General features: G+C 39.8%; 1 protein-coding gene across 2 annotated transcripts in view; it reads left to right on the plus strand.

Annotated features, from left to right (window-relative positions):
• Window positions 1–16,938, plus strand: part of Bmp5 (bone morphogenetic protein 5) — a 118,913-nt gene that overhangs the window by 44,864 nt on the left and 57,111 nt on the right. For both annotated transcript variants that reach the window (XM_055596967.1, XM_055596972.1), the window contains one exon: window positions 15,833–16,025. In XM_055596967.1, the coding sequence (XP_055452942.1) occupies window positions 15,833–16,025 (193 nt within the window). The remainder of the gene's footprint in view (window positions 1–15,832; window positions 16,026–16,938) is intronic.

The following is a 16,938-nucleotide window of genomic DNA, read 5'->3' on the forward strand; positions in this document are numbered from 1 at the left end:
CACACACACACACACACACACACACACACACACACACACACACACACGGCCTGTACTCAGGAGGCTTAGGCAGGAGGATCACAAGTTTCAGGCCAGTCTTGTCAAAACACAAAAACCAAACTAACAATGACACAACAAATTTAGGAGCTCTGGTGTGAAGAATATCAAATTAAGAATTGTAAGACTTTGAGACTATGCTTTGTAATTAACTAACATTTTAGTTAGAGGAAGTTAATATTTTACCTATATTATAAAAAGAAAATGAAGATAGTGCTTTGTTGGATCAAATAAGATAGAAGAAGCAAAATATGAAACATTATTATTAAACCAATTACCAATTTATTTATTACTTTCATTGTTATGATTAATTATTGGGACAATAATAGATGTTTATGGCTATCATCATAGTATTCTAAATAACTGTAGAGCCCAGCCACTGTCAAATGTTTCCTTCCTTAAGAATTATTCATTTGTACTTATTTTTTTAATTATATTTTTATTTTTTTAATATTAGTTACAGTTTATTAATTTTGTATCCCAGCTGTATCCCACTCCCTCATTCCCTCCCAATCTCACCCTTCCTCCCTCAGCTTCTCCCTAACCCTTTCCAAGTCCACTGATAGGGAGGACCTCCTCCCCTTCCATCTGACCCTAGCTTATAAGGTATCTTCAGGCGTGGCTGCAAAGTCCTCCTCTGTGGCCTAGCAGGGCTGCTCCTCCCTCAGGTGGTGGTGGGGGAGGACAAAGAGCCTGCCATTGAGTTCATGTCAGAAATAGTCCCTGTTCCCCTTACTAGGGTACCCACTTGGATACTGAACTACTAAACTGTTAACAATTTAAAAAAATATTATATAATCATTGGCTCATTAATTGAATGTCTTGAATTTCAAAATTACTTTTATCTTAATTTGTACTCATGAACATTCAGTAGTGTGGACCAGAATAAAGCAATTAGGGAATATGAATGCTAACTGATAGTGTGCTTTGCAATATTTCAGGAGACAGCTGATTCTTAAAGTCACATACCACAGTGGTGCTAAGAGACTCCAGGGGCTTTGGCAATCTGGAGTTTGCCACACTTCTGGAATGACTGTCCATTCCAAGGAAGCCTGTTCATATGTATTCATTGACCAATAAATAGGTCTTTACAGGCCCCAGTTTATGCTTCCTAGTGGACCAAGAAAGGTTTTCTCGAAAAGTCATGCAGGTTAGCGTTCACACAGTAGCTTTACATTTTTTCTCGTCCATACTTTCAACAGCTGGCCATCCTCTTGGACAGTGTTGTCTGGGTCCTGCAGTTACCCATGCTTTTTGTGTCTTCTCAAGTGTAGCTCATGAGTAGGAGATTAAGACAGACTGCCCAAGGATATTTCTTGTTAAAGCTGCAGACAAGTGATTAATAAACTGTTACCTCTTGTCAATTAATTTCAGTCATCAGTTACTATAGACATGAAAATATTTAGACCAGAACATGTCTTTCCAGTTTTGAGCAGTGTTGAAATCGTTATCCGTTTTGAGAATACATTTTATCTCGACAATAAATATGTTTGGTATGTGTATCTTGAGCAGAGATCACTTCCACTTCATTTCAGAATTCTGACAGTTTTCAACTTCTAAGCGACAGTTTCGTCTGTAGCTTAATCCTGGCACTCCAAAGGTGGAGGCAAGCAGAGCTCTGTGAGTTGAAGCCAACCTGGTCTACATGGTGAGTCCTGTCTTAAAAGAGTGGTGGTGGTGAGGTGCGAGGAGATGGCTCAGTAATGAAGAGCACCAGCTGCTCCTAGAGGCCTGGGTTTGGTTCCCACATCCAAGATGGCTCACAGTTGTTCATAATCCAGACCCCCACTTCTGTCCTCTCCTGGAACCAGATATGTACACGATGCATGTGTATACAGGCACACAAAACACTGATACGCATAAGATACAATAAATAAATGTAAAAATAATTTAAAGCAATCTCGTACTCTAAGCCCATTTTATCATGAAATAGGGATCTTTTTTTAAATTTTTTATTTAACTTTTATTAATTACACTTTATTCATTTTGTATCCCCCCATAAGCCCCTCCCTGTTCCACCCTCCCCGCCTTTCTGCATGCATGCCCCTCCCCAAGTCCACTGATAGGGGAGGTCCTCCTCTCCTTCTTTCTGATCTTCGTCTATCAGTTCTCATCAGAAGTGGTTGCATTGTCAGGGTTCTAGGTTATCTCCATGAATACTCCTTGGTTGGAGTACGAGTCTCTGGGAAGTTCCCTGTGTTCAAAATTTCTTGTTCTGTTGCTCTCCTTGTGGAGTTCCTGTCCTCTCCAGCTCTTACTATTTCCCACTTCTTACATAAAATTCCATTCACTCTGCCTGACAGTTGGCCATCAGGCACAGCATCTGCTTTGACAGTCTGCACGGCACAGGCTTTCAGAGGCCCTCTGTGGCAGGTTCCTAGGTTGTTTCCTGTTTTCTTCTTCTTCTGATTGTCCATCCTCTTTGCCTTTCAGGATGGGGATTGAACATTTTAGTTAGGGTCCTCTCTTTTGCTTAGTTTGTTTAGATGTACAGCTTTTAGTGGGTTTATCCTATGTTGTATGTTTATATGAGTGAGTATATACCATGTGTGTCTTTTTGCGTCTGGGACAACTCACTCAGGATGATCCTTTCCAGGTCCTACCATTTACTTGCAAATTTCATGATTTCCTTATTTTTCATTGCTGAGTAATATTCCATTGTATAGATGTACCACAGTTTCTGTATCCATTCTTCAGTTGAGGGGCATCTGGGCTGTTTCCAGCTTCTGGCTATTACAAATAAAGCTGCTACAAACATGGTTGAGCAAATGTCCTTTTTGTATATTTGAGCCTCTTTTGGATATATACCTAGGAGTGGTATGGTGGATCTTGAGGAAGCACTATTCCTAGTTGTCTGAGAAAGCGCCAGATTGATTTCCAGAGTGGTTGTACAAGTTTACATTCCCACCAGCAGTGGAGAAGGGTTCCCTTTCTCCAGAACCTCTCCAGCATGTGTTGTCACTTGAGTTTTTGATCTTGGCCATTCTGATGGGTGAAAGGTGAAATCTCAGGGTTGTTTTGATTTGCATTTCCCTAATGGCTAATGAGGGTGAGCATTTCTTTAAGTGCTTCTCTGCCATTCGATATTCCTCTACAGAGAGTTCTCTGTTTAGCTCTGTTCCCCATTTGTTAAGTGGATTACTTGGTTTGCTGCTTTTCAGCTTCTTTAGTTCTTTATATATACTGGATATGAGTCCTCTGTCAGATAAAGGGTTAGTGAAGAATCTTTCCCAATCTGTAGGCAGTCGCTTTGTTTTGATGATGGTGTCCTTTGCTTTACAGAAGCTTTTCAGTTTCATGAGGTCCCATTTATTGATTGTTGCTCTTAGAGCCTGTGCTGTTGGTGTTCTGTTCAGAAAGTTTTCTCATGTACCAATGAGTTCTAGGGTATTCCCCACTTTTTTTTTCTAGTCGATTTAATGTGTCTGGTTTTATGCTGAGGTCTTTGATCCACTTGGACTTCAGTTTTGTGCAGGGTGATAAGTATGGATCTATTTTCATTTTTTCTACATGTAGACATCCAGTTGGACCAGCACCATTTGTTGAAGATGTTATCTTTTTTTCCATTGTATGGTTTTGGCATCTTTGTCAAAAATCAGGTGTCCATAAGTGTGTGGGTTTATTTCTGGGTCTTCTGTTCGGTTCCATTGATCCACCATTCTGTTTCTATGCCAGTACCATGCAGTTTTTATAACTGTTGCTCTACAGTACAGCTTGAGATCAGGGATGGAGATACCTCCAGAAGATCTTTTATTGTAGAGGATTGTTTTAGAAATTCTGGGTTTCTTGTTATTCCATATGAAATTGAGAATTTTTCTTTCCAAGTCTGTAAAGAATTGTGTTGGCAATTTGATGGGAATTGCATTAAATCTGTAGATTGCTTTTGGTAAGATGGCCATTTTTACTATGTTAATCCTGCCAAGCCATGAGAATGGGAGATCTTTCCATCTTCTCATATCTTCTAATTCTTTCTTCAGAGACTTGAAATTTTTTTTCATACAAGTCTTTGACTTGTTGGTTAGGGTTACACCAAGGTACTTTATGTCATTTGTGGCTATTGTGAAGGGTGTTGTTTCTCTAATTTCTTTCTCAGCCCTTTTATCTTTTGTATACAGGAGGGCTACTGATTTTTTTGAGTTAATTTTGTATCCGGCCACTTTGCTGAAGGTGTTTATCAGCTGTAGGAGTTCCCTGGTAGAGTTTTTGGGGTCACTCATGTATACTATCATATCATCTGCAAATAGTGATAATTTGACTTCTTCCTTTCCAATCTGTATCTCCTTGATCTCCTTCAACTGTCTTATTGCTCTAGCAAGGACTTCCAGCACTATGTTGAAGAGATATGGAGAGAGTGGGCAGCCTTGTCTTGTCCCTGATTTCAGTGGGATTGCTTTAAGTTTCTCTCCGTTCATTTTGATGTTGGCTATAGGCTTGCTGTATATCACCTTTACTATGTTTATATATGTGCCTTGTATCCCTGATCTCTCCAATACTTTAAACATGTATTTAAGCATGTTGGATTTTGTCAAATGCTTTTTCAGCATCTAGGGAGATTATCATGTGTTTTTTTTTCTTTCAGTTTGTTAATATGGTGGATCACATTGATGGATTTCCATATATTGAACCACCCCTGCATACCTGGGATGAAGCCTACTTGGTCATAGTGGATAATATCTTTGATGTGTTCTTGGATTCGGTTTGCAAGTATTTTGTTAAGTATTTTTGCATCAATGTTCATAAGGGAGATTGGCCTGAAATTCTCTTTCTTTGCTGAGTCTTTGTGAGGTTTAGGAACCAAGGTGATGGTGGCTTCATAGAATGAGTTTGGTAATATTCCTTCTGTTTCTATTTTGTGGAATAGTTTGAAGAGAATTGGAGTTAGCTCTTCTTTGAAGGTCTGGTAGAATTCTGCACTGAAGCCATCTGGTCCTGGGCTTTTTTTGGATGGGAGACTTTTGATGACTGCTTCTATTTCTTTGGGGGATATAGGACTATTTAATTGATTTACCTGGTCCTGATTCAGCTTTGGTAAGTCAAATAGATCAAGAAAATTGTCCATTTCATTTAGATTTTCAGATTTTGTGTCATATAGACTTTTGAAGTAAGTCCTAATGATTGTTTGGATTTCCTCAGTGTCTGTAGTTATGTCCCCCTTTTCATTTCTGATTTTGTTGATTTGGGTGGTGTCTCTCTGCCTTTTAGTTAGCTTGGCTAAGGGTTTGTCTATCTTGTTGATTTTCTCAAAGAACCAGCTCTTGGTTTCATTGATTCTTTGAATTGTTTTATTTGTTTCTAATTGATTGATTTCAGCCCTGAGTTTGATTATTTCCAGTGGTCTACTCCTTTTTGGTGTGTCTGCTTCTTCTTTTTCTAGGGTGTTTAAGTGAGCCATTAAGTTGCTTGAATGAGCTGTCTCAAATTTCTTCTTGAAGGCACTTAGTGCTATGAACTTTCCTCTTAGCAATGCTTTCATTGTGTCCCACAAGTTTGGGTATGTTGTGTCTTCATTTTCATTGAGTTCTAAGAAGACTTTAATTTCTTTCTTTATTTCTTCCCTGGCCCAGCTGTCATTTAGTAACAAGTTGTTCAGTTTCCATGTGTGTGTAGGCTTTTTGCTATTTCTGTTGTTGTTGAAGTCCAGCTTTACTCCATGGTGATCAGACAAGATACAAGGGATTATTTCAATCTTCTTGTATCTGTTGAGGTTTGCTTTGTGACCAACTATATGGTCTATTTTGGAGAAGGTTCCATGAGGTGCTGAGAAGAAGGTAAATTCTTTTGTGTTTGGGTGTAAAGTTCTGTAGATGTCTGTGAGGTCCATTTGATTCATGACCTCTGTCAGAGTTATTGTTTCTTTGTTTAATTTCTGTTTTGTTGACCTGTCCTTTTTTGAGAGTGGGGTGTTGAAGTCTCCCACTAATAATGTGTGGGGATCTATATGTGGTTTAAATTTTATCAATGTTTCTTTTACAAATGTGGGTGCTCTTGTATTTGGGCATAGATGTTCAGGATTGTGATGTCTTCCTGGTAAAATTTTCCTTTGATTAGTATGAAGTGTCCTTCCCCATCTCTTTTTATTAATTTTGTTTGAAAGTCTATTTTATCAGATATTAGAATGGCTACTCCTGCTTGTTGCTTGGAAAGTCGTTTTCCAACCTTTTACCCTCAGGTAATGTCTATCTTTGTGCCTTAGGTGTGTTTCTTGTATGCAACAGATTGCTGGGTTTTGTTTATGTATCCATTCTGTTAATCTGTGTCTTTTTACTGGAGAGTTGAGTCCATTGATGTTGAGAGAGATTAATGACCAGTGGCTGTTAGATCCTTTGATTTTGATGTTGGCTGTGTTCATAAGGTTGTGTGCTTGGTTGCTTTTTGTTTTACTGTAGTAAGGTTAATTATTTCCTGTGTTTTCTTGACAGAAGCTAATTTTCTTGGGTTGTATTTTCCCTTCCAGTGTCTTCTGTAATGCTGGATTTGTGTGTAGGTATTGTTGAAATTTGTTTTTGTCATTGAATATCTTGTTTTCTCCGTCTATGAGGACTGAGAGTTTTGCAGGGTATAGTAGCCTGGGCTGACATCTGTGTTCTCTTAGGGTCTGCATGATATCCGTCCAGGCCCTTCTGGCTTTCATAGTCTCTGTTGAAAAGTCAGGTGTGATTCTAATGGGTTTGCCATTATATGTTACTTGGCCTTTTTCCCTTGCAGCTTTTAGTATTTTTTTCTTTGTTCTGTATACTTACTGTTTTGATTATTATGTGGCGGGAGGATTTTCTTTTCTGGTCATATTTGTTGGGTGTTCTGTAGGCCTCATGTATTCTTATTGGCCTCTCCTTTAACTTGGGGAAATTCTTTTCAATGATTTTGTTGAAAATATTTTCTGGGCCTTGGAGAAGGGAGTCTTCTTTTTCCTCTATACCTATTATTCTTAGGTTTTGTCTTTTCATATTGTCTTGGATTTCTTGGACGGTCTGTGTCAGGGATTTTTTGGATTTAACATTTTCTTTGACAGATACATCAATTTCTTCCATTGTATCTTCTACACCTGAGATTCTTTCTTTCATCTCTTGTAGTCTGTTGGTTATGCTTACCTCTGTAGTTCCTGTTTTCTTCCCTAAATTCTTCCTCTCCATTATTTCCTCCATTTGTGTTTTCTTTAATTTTTCCAGTTCTATCTTCAGGTCTTGAGTTGTTTTGTTTACTTCCTTTACCTGTTTGATTGTATTTTCCTGTTTTTCTTTTCGTTCCTTCAACTCTGTTTCTTTTATTTCTTTCAGTGATTTAATTATTTCTTCTCTGAAGGCCTCAATCTGTTTGGCTGCATCTTTCCGTATTTCTTCATGGATGGCCATAATCTGCTTGTCTTTAACTTCCTCCATTTCTTTATGGATAGCCATGATCTGTTTGGTTTTATCTTCTTCTAATTCTTTACGTATTTTATTTGTTTTCTCTATTATCCTATTCATCAGCATAGATGTAAGGTCATCTTCTTGATTTTCTATTATGCTGCGTTGTCCAGGGCTGTTCGCCCCTGGATGGCTGGGTTCTGGAGATGCCATATTGCTCTGTCTTTTGTTGGTTGAGCTTTTAGGCTGACCTTTACCCATTGGGCTGATTTAGGTGTTGGCTGTTAGTTTCTGTGCTTCCTGGAGTCCTGAGGTAGGGAGAACTCTCTTGGCTGGAAGATGATTTTTCCTGAAGGAGTCCTCCTCTGCTTTTTGGGTATGGTCACTGTATGGCCAGTGTTTCTCAGGAATTGCCACTGCTCACCTCAGGTGTATAGACCTGAGTAGTAGCTGTGGTCTTTGTTAGGCAGGGGGGGGTTCTCTTCTTACCCATAGAAGTTCTCAAGACAGCTGCCCCACTGCTGGGTTTCTCGTTATAAATTTAGTGAGCTGCTACTGTTACAGTTTTCCAGTACAGTCCTCTTGAAGAACCTGCTAATTCCCTAGCTGTGGGATTTTCTCCCAACAGGGAAACTCAGTCTGTTATCCTGGGGCACACAGTTCTGTCCGGGAAAGTTAGAGGAGTGCCCAGCATGTCTCTGGGCCAGAGGCTGGGTGCTCCGCTCTAGGCCTGGAGAATGTGCACCTAGGTTGAGTTGGTGCCTGGGGGCGCCGCTCTGGTCTGGAGGCTGGTAACTGAGAGCTCCACTCTGGTCTGGAGGCTGGGTGCCTCAGTCTGGACCGGAAGCTGTGTGTCCCTGTCTGGGATGGTGGCTGCGGGCACTGCTCTGCTCTGGACGCTGTGGGTGTAGCCCTCTTGAAGGACCAGGGATTCCCACGGTTTTGTCAGTCTAGCTAGGGATAACTGGTTGATCCTTGGCATAGTATCTGAGGGCTGCTGTAATGGCTCTCTGGCTTTTGTAGGTCTGAGGATGCAGCTGTGTGCCCCAGTGTCCTAGGGGTACTCAATAATGGCGGCTGAGCACAGTGCTCCTGCCTGCATTAGAAAGCTAGAGCCTAGAGTCTGCATGAATCCAGAAAGTCCATTAGTGCTGGGTGTCTCTAGTGTTAGACCTGATGATGCCCCCCGCTGTGGGGTTTCCTCCTGACAGGGACACCCAGTCTTTGCTTTGGGGACCACCATTCTATCTGGGGTGGGTAGGACCCACAGGCACAGACGCCCACCCGTGGCTCTGCCTTTCTGGCCTTTGGGAGCCTGGGCATCTGCCTAAACTGGGTAATTTTCCGGAGACCTTTTCGGGGTGGTGGTACAGCTGAGTGCTCTGAGATCAGACCAGCCGTTTCCCTCCCAATGGGTTTGTACCTGACAGTGAAACTCAGTCTCTGGTGCTCTGGGACCCACAGTTCTGTCTGAGGCGGTGAATCAGGGCTCTGTGCAGGTGCCTGGGTCCCCGGCTCTGGCTCCGGGCTGGCTCCTGGGGCACCCGCAGAACCCGAGTCTTTTCCAGGCGATGTCTGGGTGACCTAAGGTCAGTCCCAATCGTTTCCTGCTCTGTGGGGTTATCTCTCGACTGGAAAATCCAGTCTATGATGTTGTGGGCCCACAGTTCAGTCTGGGACAGTGACCAGATCATGCTGGCGTGTGGCTCTGGCCTGGCGACCGAGCACCTGGCAGAACTGGGATCTCTTCCGAGGTTTAGCCGGGTGAGTTAAAGCTGATTGAATCCCCCACCGTGGGGTATCCTCTCACCTGGGAAACACAATCACTTGTGTTTTATGGCCGCAAGTTCTGATTGCTGGTCACTGTGCCGATCCTGCTGTGCTGCTGCTCAGAATGAGAGTCGTCCCGGCGCCGCCATCTTGCCCCGCCTCGGGATCTTTTGATTCATATTTTACCTTCTATGTTTTATATTACCACATTTAAGTATTCGGCTTTAAAGCCAGACATAATGAAGTGTGTTGTTGCGCTAACGTAGTTAAGTTTTTGTTGCTCTACCCACAGTCGTGAGTTTGGAGCATACGTAAAACCCAGAAGAAGCAGCAAGTTTAGTCACCCCTTATGATTCTGACCTGACTGTGTACATTTTCTCACATTTTTGATAGTTTTTTTGGGGGGGGTGTATGTGTGCTCAGTAAAACAAATTTTTGAAAATTTTAAAAGAACACCATTAACAGTCACTAGCTCAAATGAGCAATTCTATGTTGATGGATTGATTGGTAATTTCTCGTGACACCTTGTGGGATTGTCTATGTAATCTCATACATTGGAATACACATATGCCATATTTGGTTGTTATTATTATTATTATTATTATTATTATTATTTTTAATTTGAAGCATTCCTGTGACACAGTTGGTAAAGTAACAGGAGAAGAATGGGTCGAAAGGTAGATTGTGATTGTTAGACAAATGCTCCCTGCTGACAGGTGTCTCGGATGAGGACATTCACAAAGGCGGCCACACCCTCTTTTTCAATGCAAGGGTCATAGGGGAGCGGACTGTTCATGTTCTTTAAGTTATATTTATATTTCAATACACTGATACAATGGGATTCAAATGTAGTTATATTTTTCCCTACGGTTTTTTTTTTCTTACTTCACACAGAAGAAATTATGCGTATAAGTTTGGGGAATGAAATGGTCTCTGCTAGAGTACAGGGTTGTTCTCCACTTCCCTTTGACAAAATCTGAGTTTGATGTCAGTGAGCTAAGTCCTTTGATGTGGATGGTTTTACTTCATGCATATTGCCATTGCTTGAGAGATTCTTTTTTATGTTTTTATTCTCATGTGTTAATTACACATAATAATGGGTTTTAGTTTCAGTATGGCATTTTCATCCATGCACATGACCTATTTCCCCTTTTTGCTTTCTTAGTCCTTCTCCAACTCTAATCTCCCTACTCCCGACATTCACGTCTTTCCTTCCTCTTCTATGTCTTTTTGCAAAAGCTCCATTTTATTTTTACTTATATGTATATGCATGCATTTGAGAATTTGTACATGCAAGTCATGTCTGCAGAGGCCAGAAGAGGTTGTTGGATGCCCTGTAGCTGAAGCTATAGGTAATTGTTAGCTACCCAACATGGTTGTAGGAGCTGAACTCCACAAACCACCAAACACTCTAAACCACTTAGCCATCTCTCTAGACCCTCTTTCATGTCATCCCCTTCTCCCCTTTAGTGATTGAGTGAATTTCTTTAGGGTATTGGGGTTGCTTATAGGAGCATGGATAAGAGTTTGTGTACAGGATCCTGGGTATTTCATCAGTAGCTACACCAATGAAGAAAATGTTTCTCCTCAGGCAGTGGTAGGGTTCCATGAACCCTCCAGAATCCATGACAGCATGTCAAAGGCCCAGTTTTGGGTAGAACTTATGCTTCTGTGAGTTCCCGGGTGAAATATCCTCATAGCATCCATGGCTTTATGAGGCTGTGAGTTGAAGAAGAAAAAGCACAAAGTGATTGAACCCCTGTCACTCATTAGTGTCCGCAAGATGCTAGAAAGATCTCTACATTCCTTGATGTGGTTACTGTCAATACAGTGAAGTCCAGGAAGGCAGAATTGAGGCAGAAGAGTAGTACAGAGAATGACGTCCAAATGCGCAAAGGGTTAAAATCTGGCATATGACAGACACCTACGGACAAAGAAGAATGCTGGAGCCCTAGCCAAAGGCCTATGTAACAGATAGAATCTGTCTGTATAAGACGGTCATAAAAAAGGACCTATAAAAAGGGGCCACAGCCTGGATACAAATTGAATAACTTGTAATAAAATAAAAAATCTGAATAGTCTATGTGCTGGGCCTCTGAGCTTTCAAACTTCCTCCCAGCTCCGGCTTAATGTCTCCTTGGAAGTGTGTTCTTCTTAGCCAAACGCTCTGCTTCTGCTACAACCCAGCACGAACAGCAGCGCAGAACCCCAGGTGGCGTTCTAGCCCTCTCTCATGTTTGTGGTGTTCTTACATTCTGTCCACACCTTTTAAAATATTTCCTGAGCTTCCGAGGAAACTACATAGATGAAAAAAACCCTTTTCCTCAGCAAAATAGGATTATGATTTTTTTATAGTGACTTGAACATTTTGATCCAGTGAAACAGAGTTCATTAAAAATGGTAGAAAAAAAAAGATTGAGGAAACACCTTGTATTTAGTTGATTCAGCAAGTACATTAAGGAGTAAATAAAAGAAAAACATTCAGTATAATATGAATTTAAAAGCTAACAACAGAATAAAAATTGCTGATTTTTGTTCTTGTTTACATCTTATCTTCTAAGTTTTCCAAGCCATTTAACATAGCAATGGGTAACAGTACATTGGAACTCATTAAAAAAGCTTAATATTTGCCAAATTGTCATGGCATGAAAGAGGTAACACTTTTCTTTAAGGACCATACATTTAGGAATATTAGTTGTATGTATATATTTGTTTCCTTTAAAAACTACTTTGGGAATTTTGATTTTTCAAAGGCATCTCATGATGAAATTAGATGTATAGAGCAATGCAGCTAGAGAGCAACAATTATTTCAAAATTGAAAGCTACAGTTACGTTTTAAAATATAATTACAGTACGAGTGTAGTGTTTGGTGTCTTTACTTGGTCATTTCTGCAAGATTTATAGTGATAGGTGGAAGATAGACCCCTGCTACCACCTAGTTGTTATCTAATTTCCCATTTTCAATTCAGTGATATCAATATTTGCCACCTTCTAAGAATTACAGTTTGCAGAAACCTAAATTGCCTTGTTGGACATTTACAGGCATCATTTAGAGCCAAAGTCTATGTACGTAATTCTTCTTCCATCACTTGTTTCAGTGGCTCATGGAATTTCTGTTGTTCTGATCAGAGAACATAGCAAAATGAATCACCCGGCACGTTTACAGAACTTTGTTCTGTGTGGTATACTTAGTACAAGGTTTATGAAACTCTGGAAATTTGTCTTCCCGGGGTTTAACCGGCCTAGACTCCAGAACACTTAAATAACACAGATACAAATTATTTGCAGTTTGGAAATGCATACTTTAGATTGGATTCTACGAAGCTCAAGTCTCAGCAATTATATCCGGGATTATGGTATGAGTTTTGACTGAAATTTCAATAACAAAGTTATTGTTAAAGAAATTTTTATTCATGGTTGTTTTAAAATACTGGATATTGCTTTTGCAGAACGGAGTAAATATATTTGTGAATGTCCCAGTGGGTACATATTATGTAAGGAAGTACTTACTTAGGGTCTGGGAGAGGGTTACTTAGGTAATCACATACACTTTCTAAAGGAAAGCAGTAAATATTTAGATGAACCAGGACAGATTGGGACTTAAAGCCACTTTATATCAGTTGACTTCCAGTTTTAGTCACCAAGTGAGGCTGAAACCAATCTTCATTTTACAGAACTCTTTAGACAGTAGAGTTGTTAATCCAAGGTTTTATTTCTGTACTAATAAAATATGAAAAAAAAAAACAATGTATAAGTTGAAACAGCAGGTCCTGTCCTGGCATTTGGCAACCATGGTCAGACGTCAGTTTTGTATCGCTCTTTGTCTCTTCCGTGTTCAAAATGAGGAAAAGCAGCTCCAAGTTATAGTTTCCATTCAGCAGAATGTATTGATTTGTGCTGTATAACTGTAATGGTATCATCCTCCATTGATTTAAATTATGCATGAGAAAACAATAAAATAATAATAATAATAATAATAATACAGCTAGCTTAGTTACTCCTCTCAAAACAAAAATTGTGGCAAATTTAACATTCAGAAATGCATTTTCAGTGATTGGCCACCAAGTTAGCTGGCATTTTCTGTCATTACATATGACGTGGTCTTAGGCAGGAGCATGGATGGAAGGAAGGCGGGAAGTTAGCTCAAGACGGTTAAATCATGAATCCAAATCACATTCTAAAATGGACTCACTTGCCTCATATAGAGAAAGTGCTTTCCTCTTCCTCTGGCCATAGGCCTGTGTGAGGAACGAGATAATGATATTTATTTATTTATTTATTTATTATTTATTTTTAAAAAATTTTTATTTTTCTTTTTAGTTACAATTTGTTAACTCTGTGTCCCAGCTGTATCCTGCTCCCTCATTCCCTCCCCCTCCCCAACTCCCTCCCTGGTTTCCTCCCTGCCCCTCTCCAAGTCCACTGATAGGGGAGGACCTCCTCCCCTTTCATTTGACCCTGTTTTATCAGGTATCTTCAAGGCTGGCTGCAAAGTCCTCCTCTGTGGCCTAACAGGACTGCTCCTCCCCTGGGGGGGGGGGAGGTCAAAGAGCCTGCCCTTGAGATCCTGTTAGAAATAGTCCTTGTTCCCCTTACTTTGGAAAACTACTTGGTTACTGAGCTATCACGGGCCACATCCGAGCAGAAATTCTATGTTATATCCATAGATGGTCCTTGGTTGAGTGTCAGTCTCAGAAAAGACCCTGTGCCCGGATATATTTGGTCCTTGTAGAGCTCCTATCCTTTCCATATCATACTGACTTCCCTTCTTTCATATGATTCCCTGCACTCTGCCAAGGTTTGGTTATGAGTCTTAGTGTCTGCTTTGAAACACTGCTAGGTAGAGTCTTTCAGATGCCTTTTGCGGTAGACTCCTGTCATACGAGATAATGATATTTTAAGAGAACAAACGTCACTAAATCATATTAAGTGGTGCCAGTGTGAGTCAGAGGGCCCAACAGCACCACCCTGGGGAGCTCCAGAGCACAGCAATAGCTCTGAGTCTCCCCTCATCACAATGCTGGAGCGGCAGGTAGGCAGAGGGCCCTTGGTTTTCTAAATCACCTACTTTGGTGGAACATAAACACGAGAGTCGTTTGGAAAATGAAGGCAAGGGATGATGTGTGTTTTTCTTTCCTGGGTTGTTTCAGAAGTGTCTCTCATCTGGCTTTGGGACACAAATATCTTGATGCCTCAATTCTTCAATGTCATATCTGGATGGTTGTGATCTCCTTCCGTCAACCATAAACCTTCTAGCTTAGATCCTCAAGTGAATACTGAATACTTACAATAGCATTGGAATCATGTCAACTGATCTAAAGAGGTTTTTGTACCTTAACACAATTTTTTATGTTTATATCTAGTACTTACTTGTATGTATGTTTTTAAAGTCTATTTGCACTAAAATTTTAGCAATGAAACAAGTCATTGGAAAAAATTTAAATTATTGTTGAAGGTAATTATAAAATGCTTTGGATATTGTGTATTGTAGCAGTTATTGTTTTTGTTTTCACAATATCCCGTATTATTCTAAGTGATTAAGTTTTTGAAAAACCAATAAACAGAAAAACTTAAGTCCATCAAATAATAGTTAATGTCCCCAAATGAATCTTTTCTGTAGCTAGCTCATTAGGAACCGTGTGGTAGCATCTAGAAAGAGACCATGTCAGACAGTGCATTAAGTCATATCATGTTACAATATATTTGAAACACATTGTTCTAAATCCTTCAGCTTTTTTTTTTTTTTCTGTTCTCAGGAGATGGATATCTTTTATTTCACCAGAGCAATCATCCATGAAAGAGACTTAGCATAGAGGAAAGCTATTTCATTCACGTAAACAAACAACAAGCAAATAAATAGCAGTCATCTGGGGAAGTCACCTCAGAAGGGATCTTTCCTGTGCTGTACGTTGTAGTCAGGTGGAGGGAGGGTTCTGGTACACTGTCCCACAGAAAAGAATGAATGTTGTTTACTGGCTGCTTCATAAAGCTGGAAGAAAGACTTTTAAGTGTTTTTGCTGGGAAGGAATGGTCGCCATTAGAGTTCGGGTATTTAGCCTTATTGAAACAGTAGCTAGTGCACACGTCACAATTATACAACGGCAGCATCACATGATCAGTGTGAACTTGGGTTTTATGGATCAGCTGAAGATCAATTTGTTTTAAATCAGAAAAAGAACTTGCCTTATTTATTTGCCTACTAGGGAGCAAAAAGAAGGTCCTGTGTTCCAGCCCCTTGGTCCTTCTCCCCTCATGCCTCTGTGGCTAGGTTAAATGCCACCACTGACTTCACCTGGAGTTCTGGAGGAGCTGTAAGAGCATTTTAATTCCTGTAGGAAACCTGTGTTCTGGTACTTGATGCATATTGGCAATCACTTTACAACCTTCACTTTTAAAAACATTTTTGGATAGTCTTTCCATCTAGGATCCAGGAATTTGTATAAAACCAGATGGCGACATTGCATTTGGACCAAAAGGCTATTGGTTTGTGGAATTTCCTTTAACTGGAAGCACGAATGAGTCTGTGGTTTTAGTGTTTTTACAGTTTTATACTATCCTGCTTGTATTAATTTTTAAAGGTGGGGGATTTATCACTAATTTCCATATTTTATAAAGAGCTAACATTTTCCTTTCTTCGGTCCTTTATTTTTTATTTTTTCAGTTGAAAGAGACAAGGACTTTTCTCATCAGAGAAGGCACTACAAAGAATTTCGGTTTGATCTCACCCAAATTCCACATGGAGAAGCAGTGACAGCCGCTGAATTCCGGATATATAAGGACAAGAGCAACCATCGATTTGAAAATGAAACAATTAAGATTAGCATATATCAGATCATCAAGGAATACACAAATAGGTATCAACTTTATGTTAACTATTTATCCGACCAAACAAAGACTAGATTTTAGTTAAAAAGCCATTGATGGCCTATGTAATTAACAACATATTTTCTTGGGTGAAGAGAGATTTTGGGCCAGGAAGAAAACATTGGAAAGTAAGAATGAAGAAAGAGCTGGTGAGATGGTCCAGCAGTTGAGAGCTCTCCGTCTTGTAGAGGGCCATAGTTGGCCCCACAGCTCCCATGTCAGGCAGTCTACAACTACCTTTAGCTCTAGGTCCAGGAAATCCACATCTCCCTTTTGAGAGACCTCTTTTGGCACCTGATACTCAGACAAACACACACGTATACCTGAATAAAATCTAAGTGTAAGTCTAAAAATGAATGGAAATAAGCAAATACAAAAAATTCCTCCTATATTTTAAAGATTCTTCTATTGTTGACCTGTCTGTGTATCAATCAGTATACAGTGTTCTTTTTTGGTCTTTTGTCTCATTTTGCAACTCTGCATTTCAGTCCAGAAATTTGCATTTTATTCTATATACATAACATTTCATGTAAAGCTATTTAAATGACATAGTATTCTGTAAGTGGAAGAAAGACTGGTTTGCTAGGTAAGGGGTAGGATATTATAAAATTAGTTATGTGTATTTTGAATAAAGATATTCTACTTATATTAGAATTTGACAGATGAACAGTATATATCCTGTCTAAAGATAGTTGAGAACAGATGAAAGAACAAACATTAAATGTATGAAAATGCCACTGATAATGAATTGATGCAAATGAACTCTCAAGTATGAGCTGTAGAGTAATTAGTTATTTGTGTTATAGTTCATTTGCCAGTAGTTTCCATTCATGAGCACAAACCTTTCTTATGATGAATTGCTATGTCCTTTGGTGAGGTAAATACCTAAGGTTCAGTGTCTCG

The sequence above is a fragment of the Psammomys obesus genome, unplaced genomic scaffold (genome assembly GCF_907164565.1).
Source record: "Psammomys obesus unplaced genomic scaffold, mPsaObe1.curated_primary_1811, whole genome shotgun sequence".
Lineage (NCBI taxonomy): Eukaryota > Metazoa > Chordata > Mammalia > Rodentia > Muridae > Psammomys > Psammomys obesus.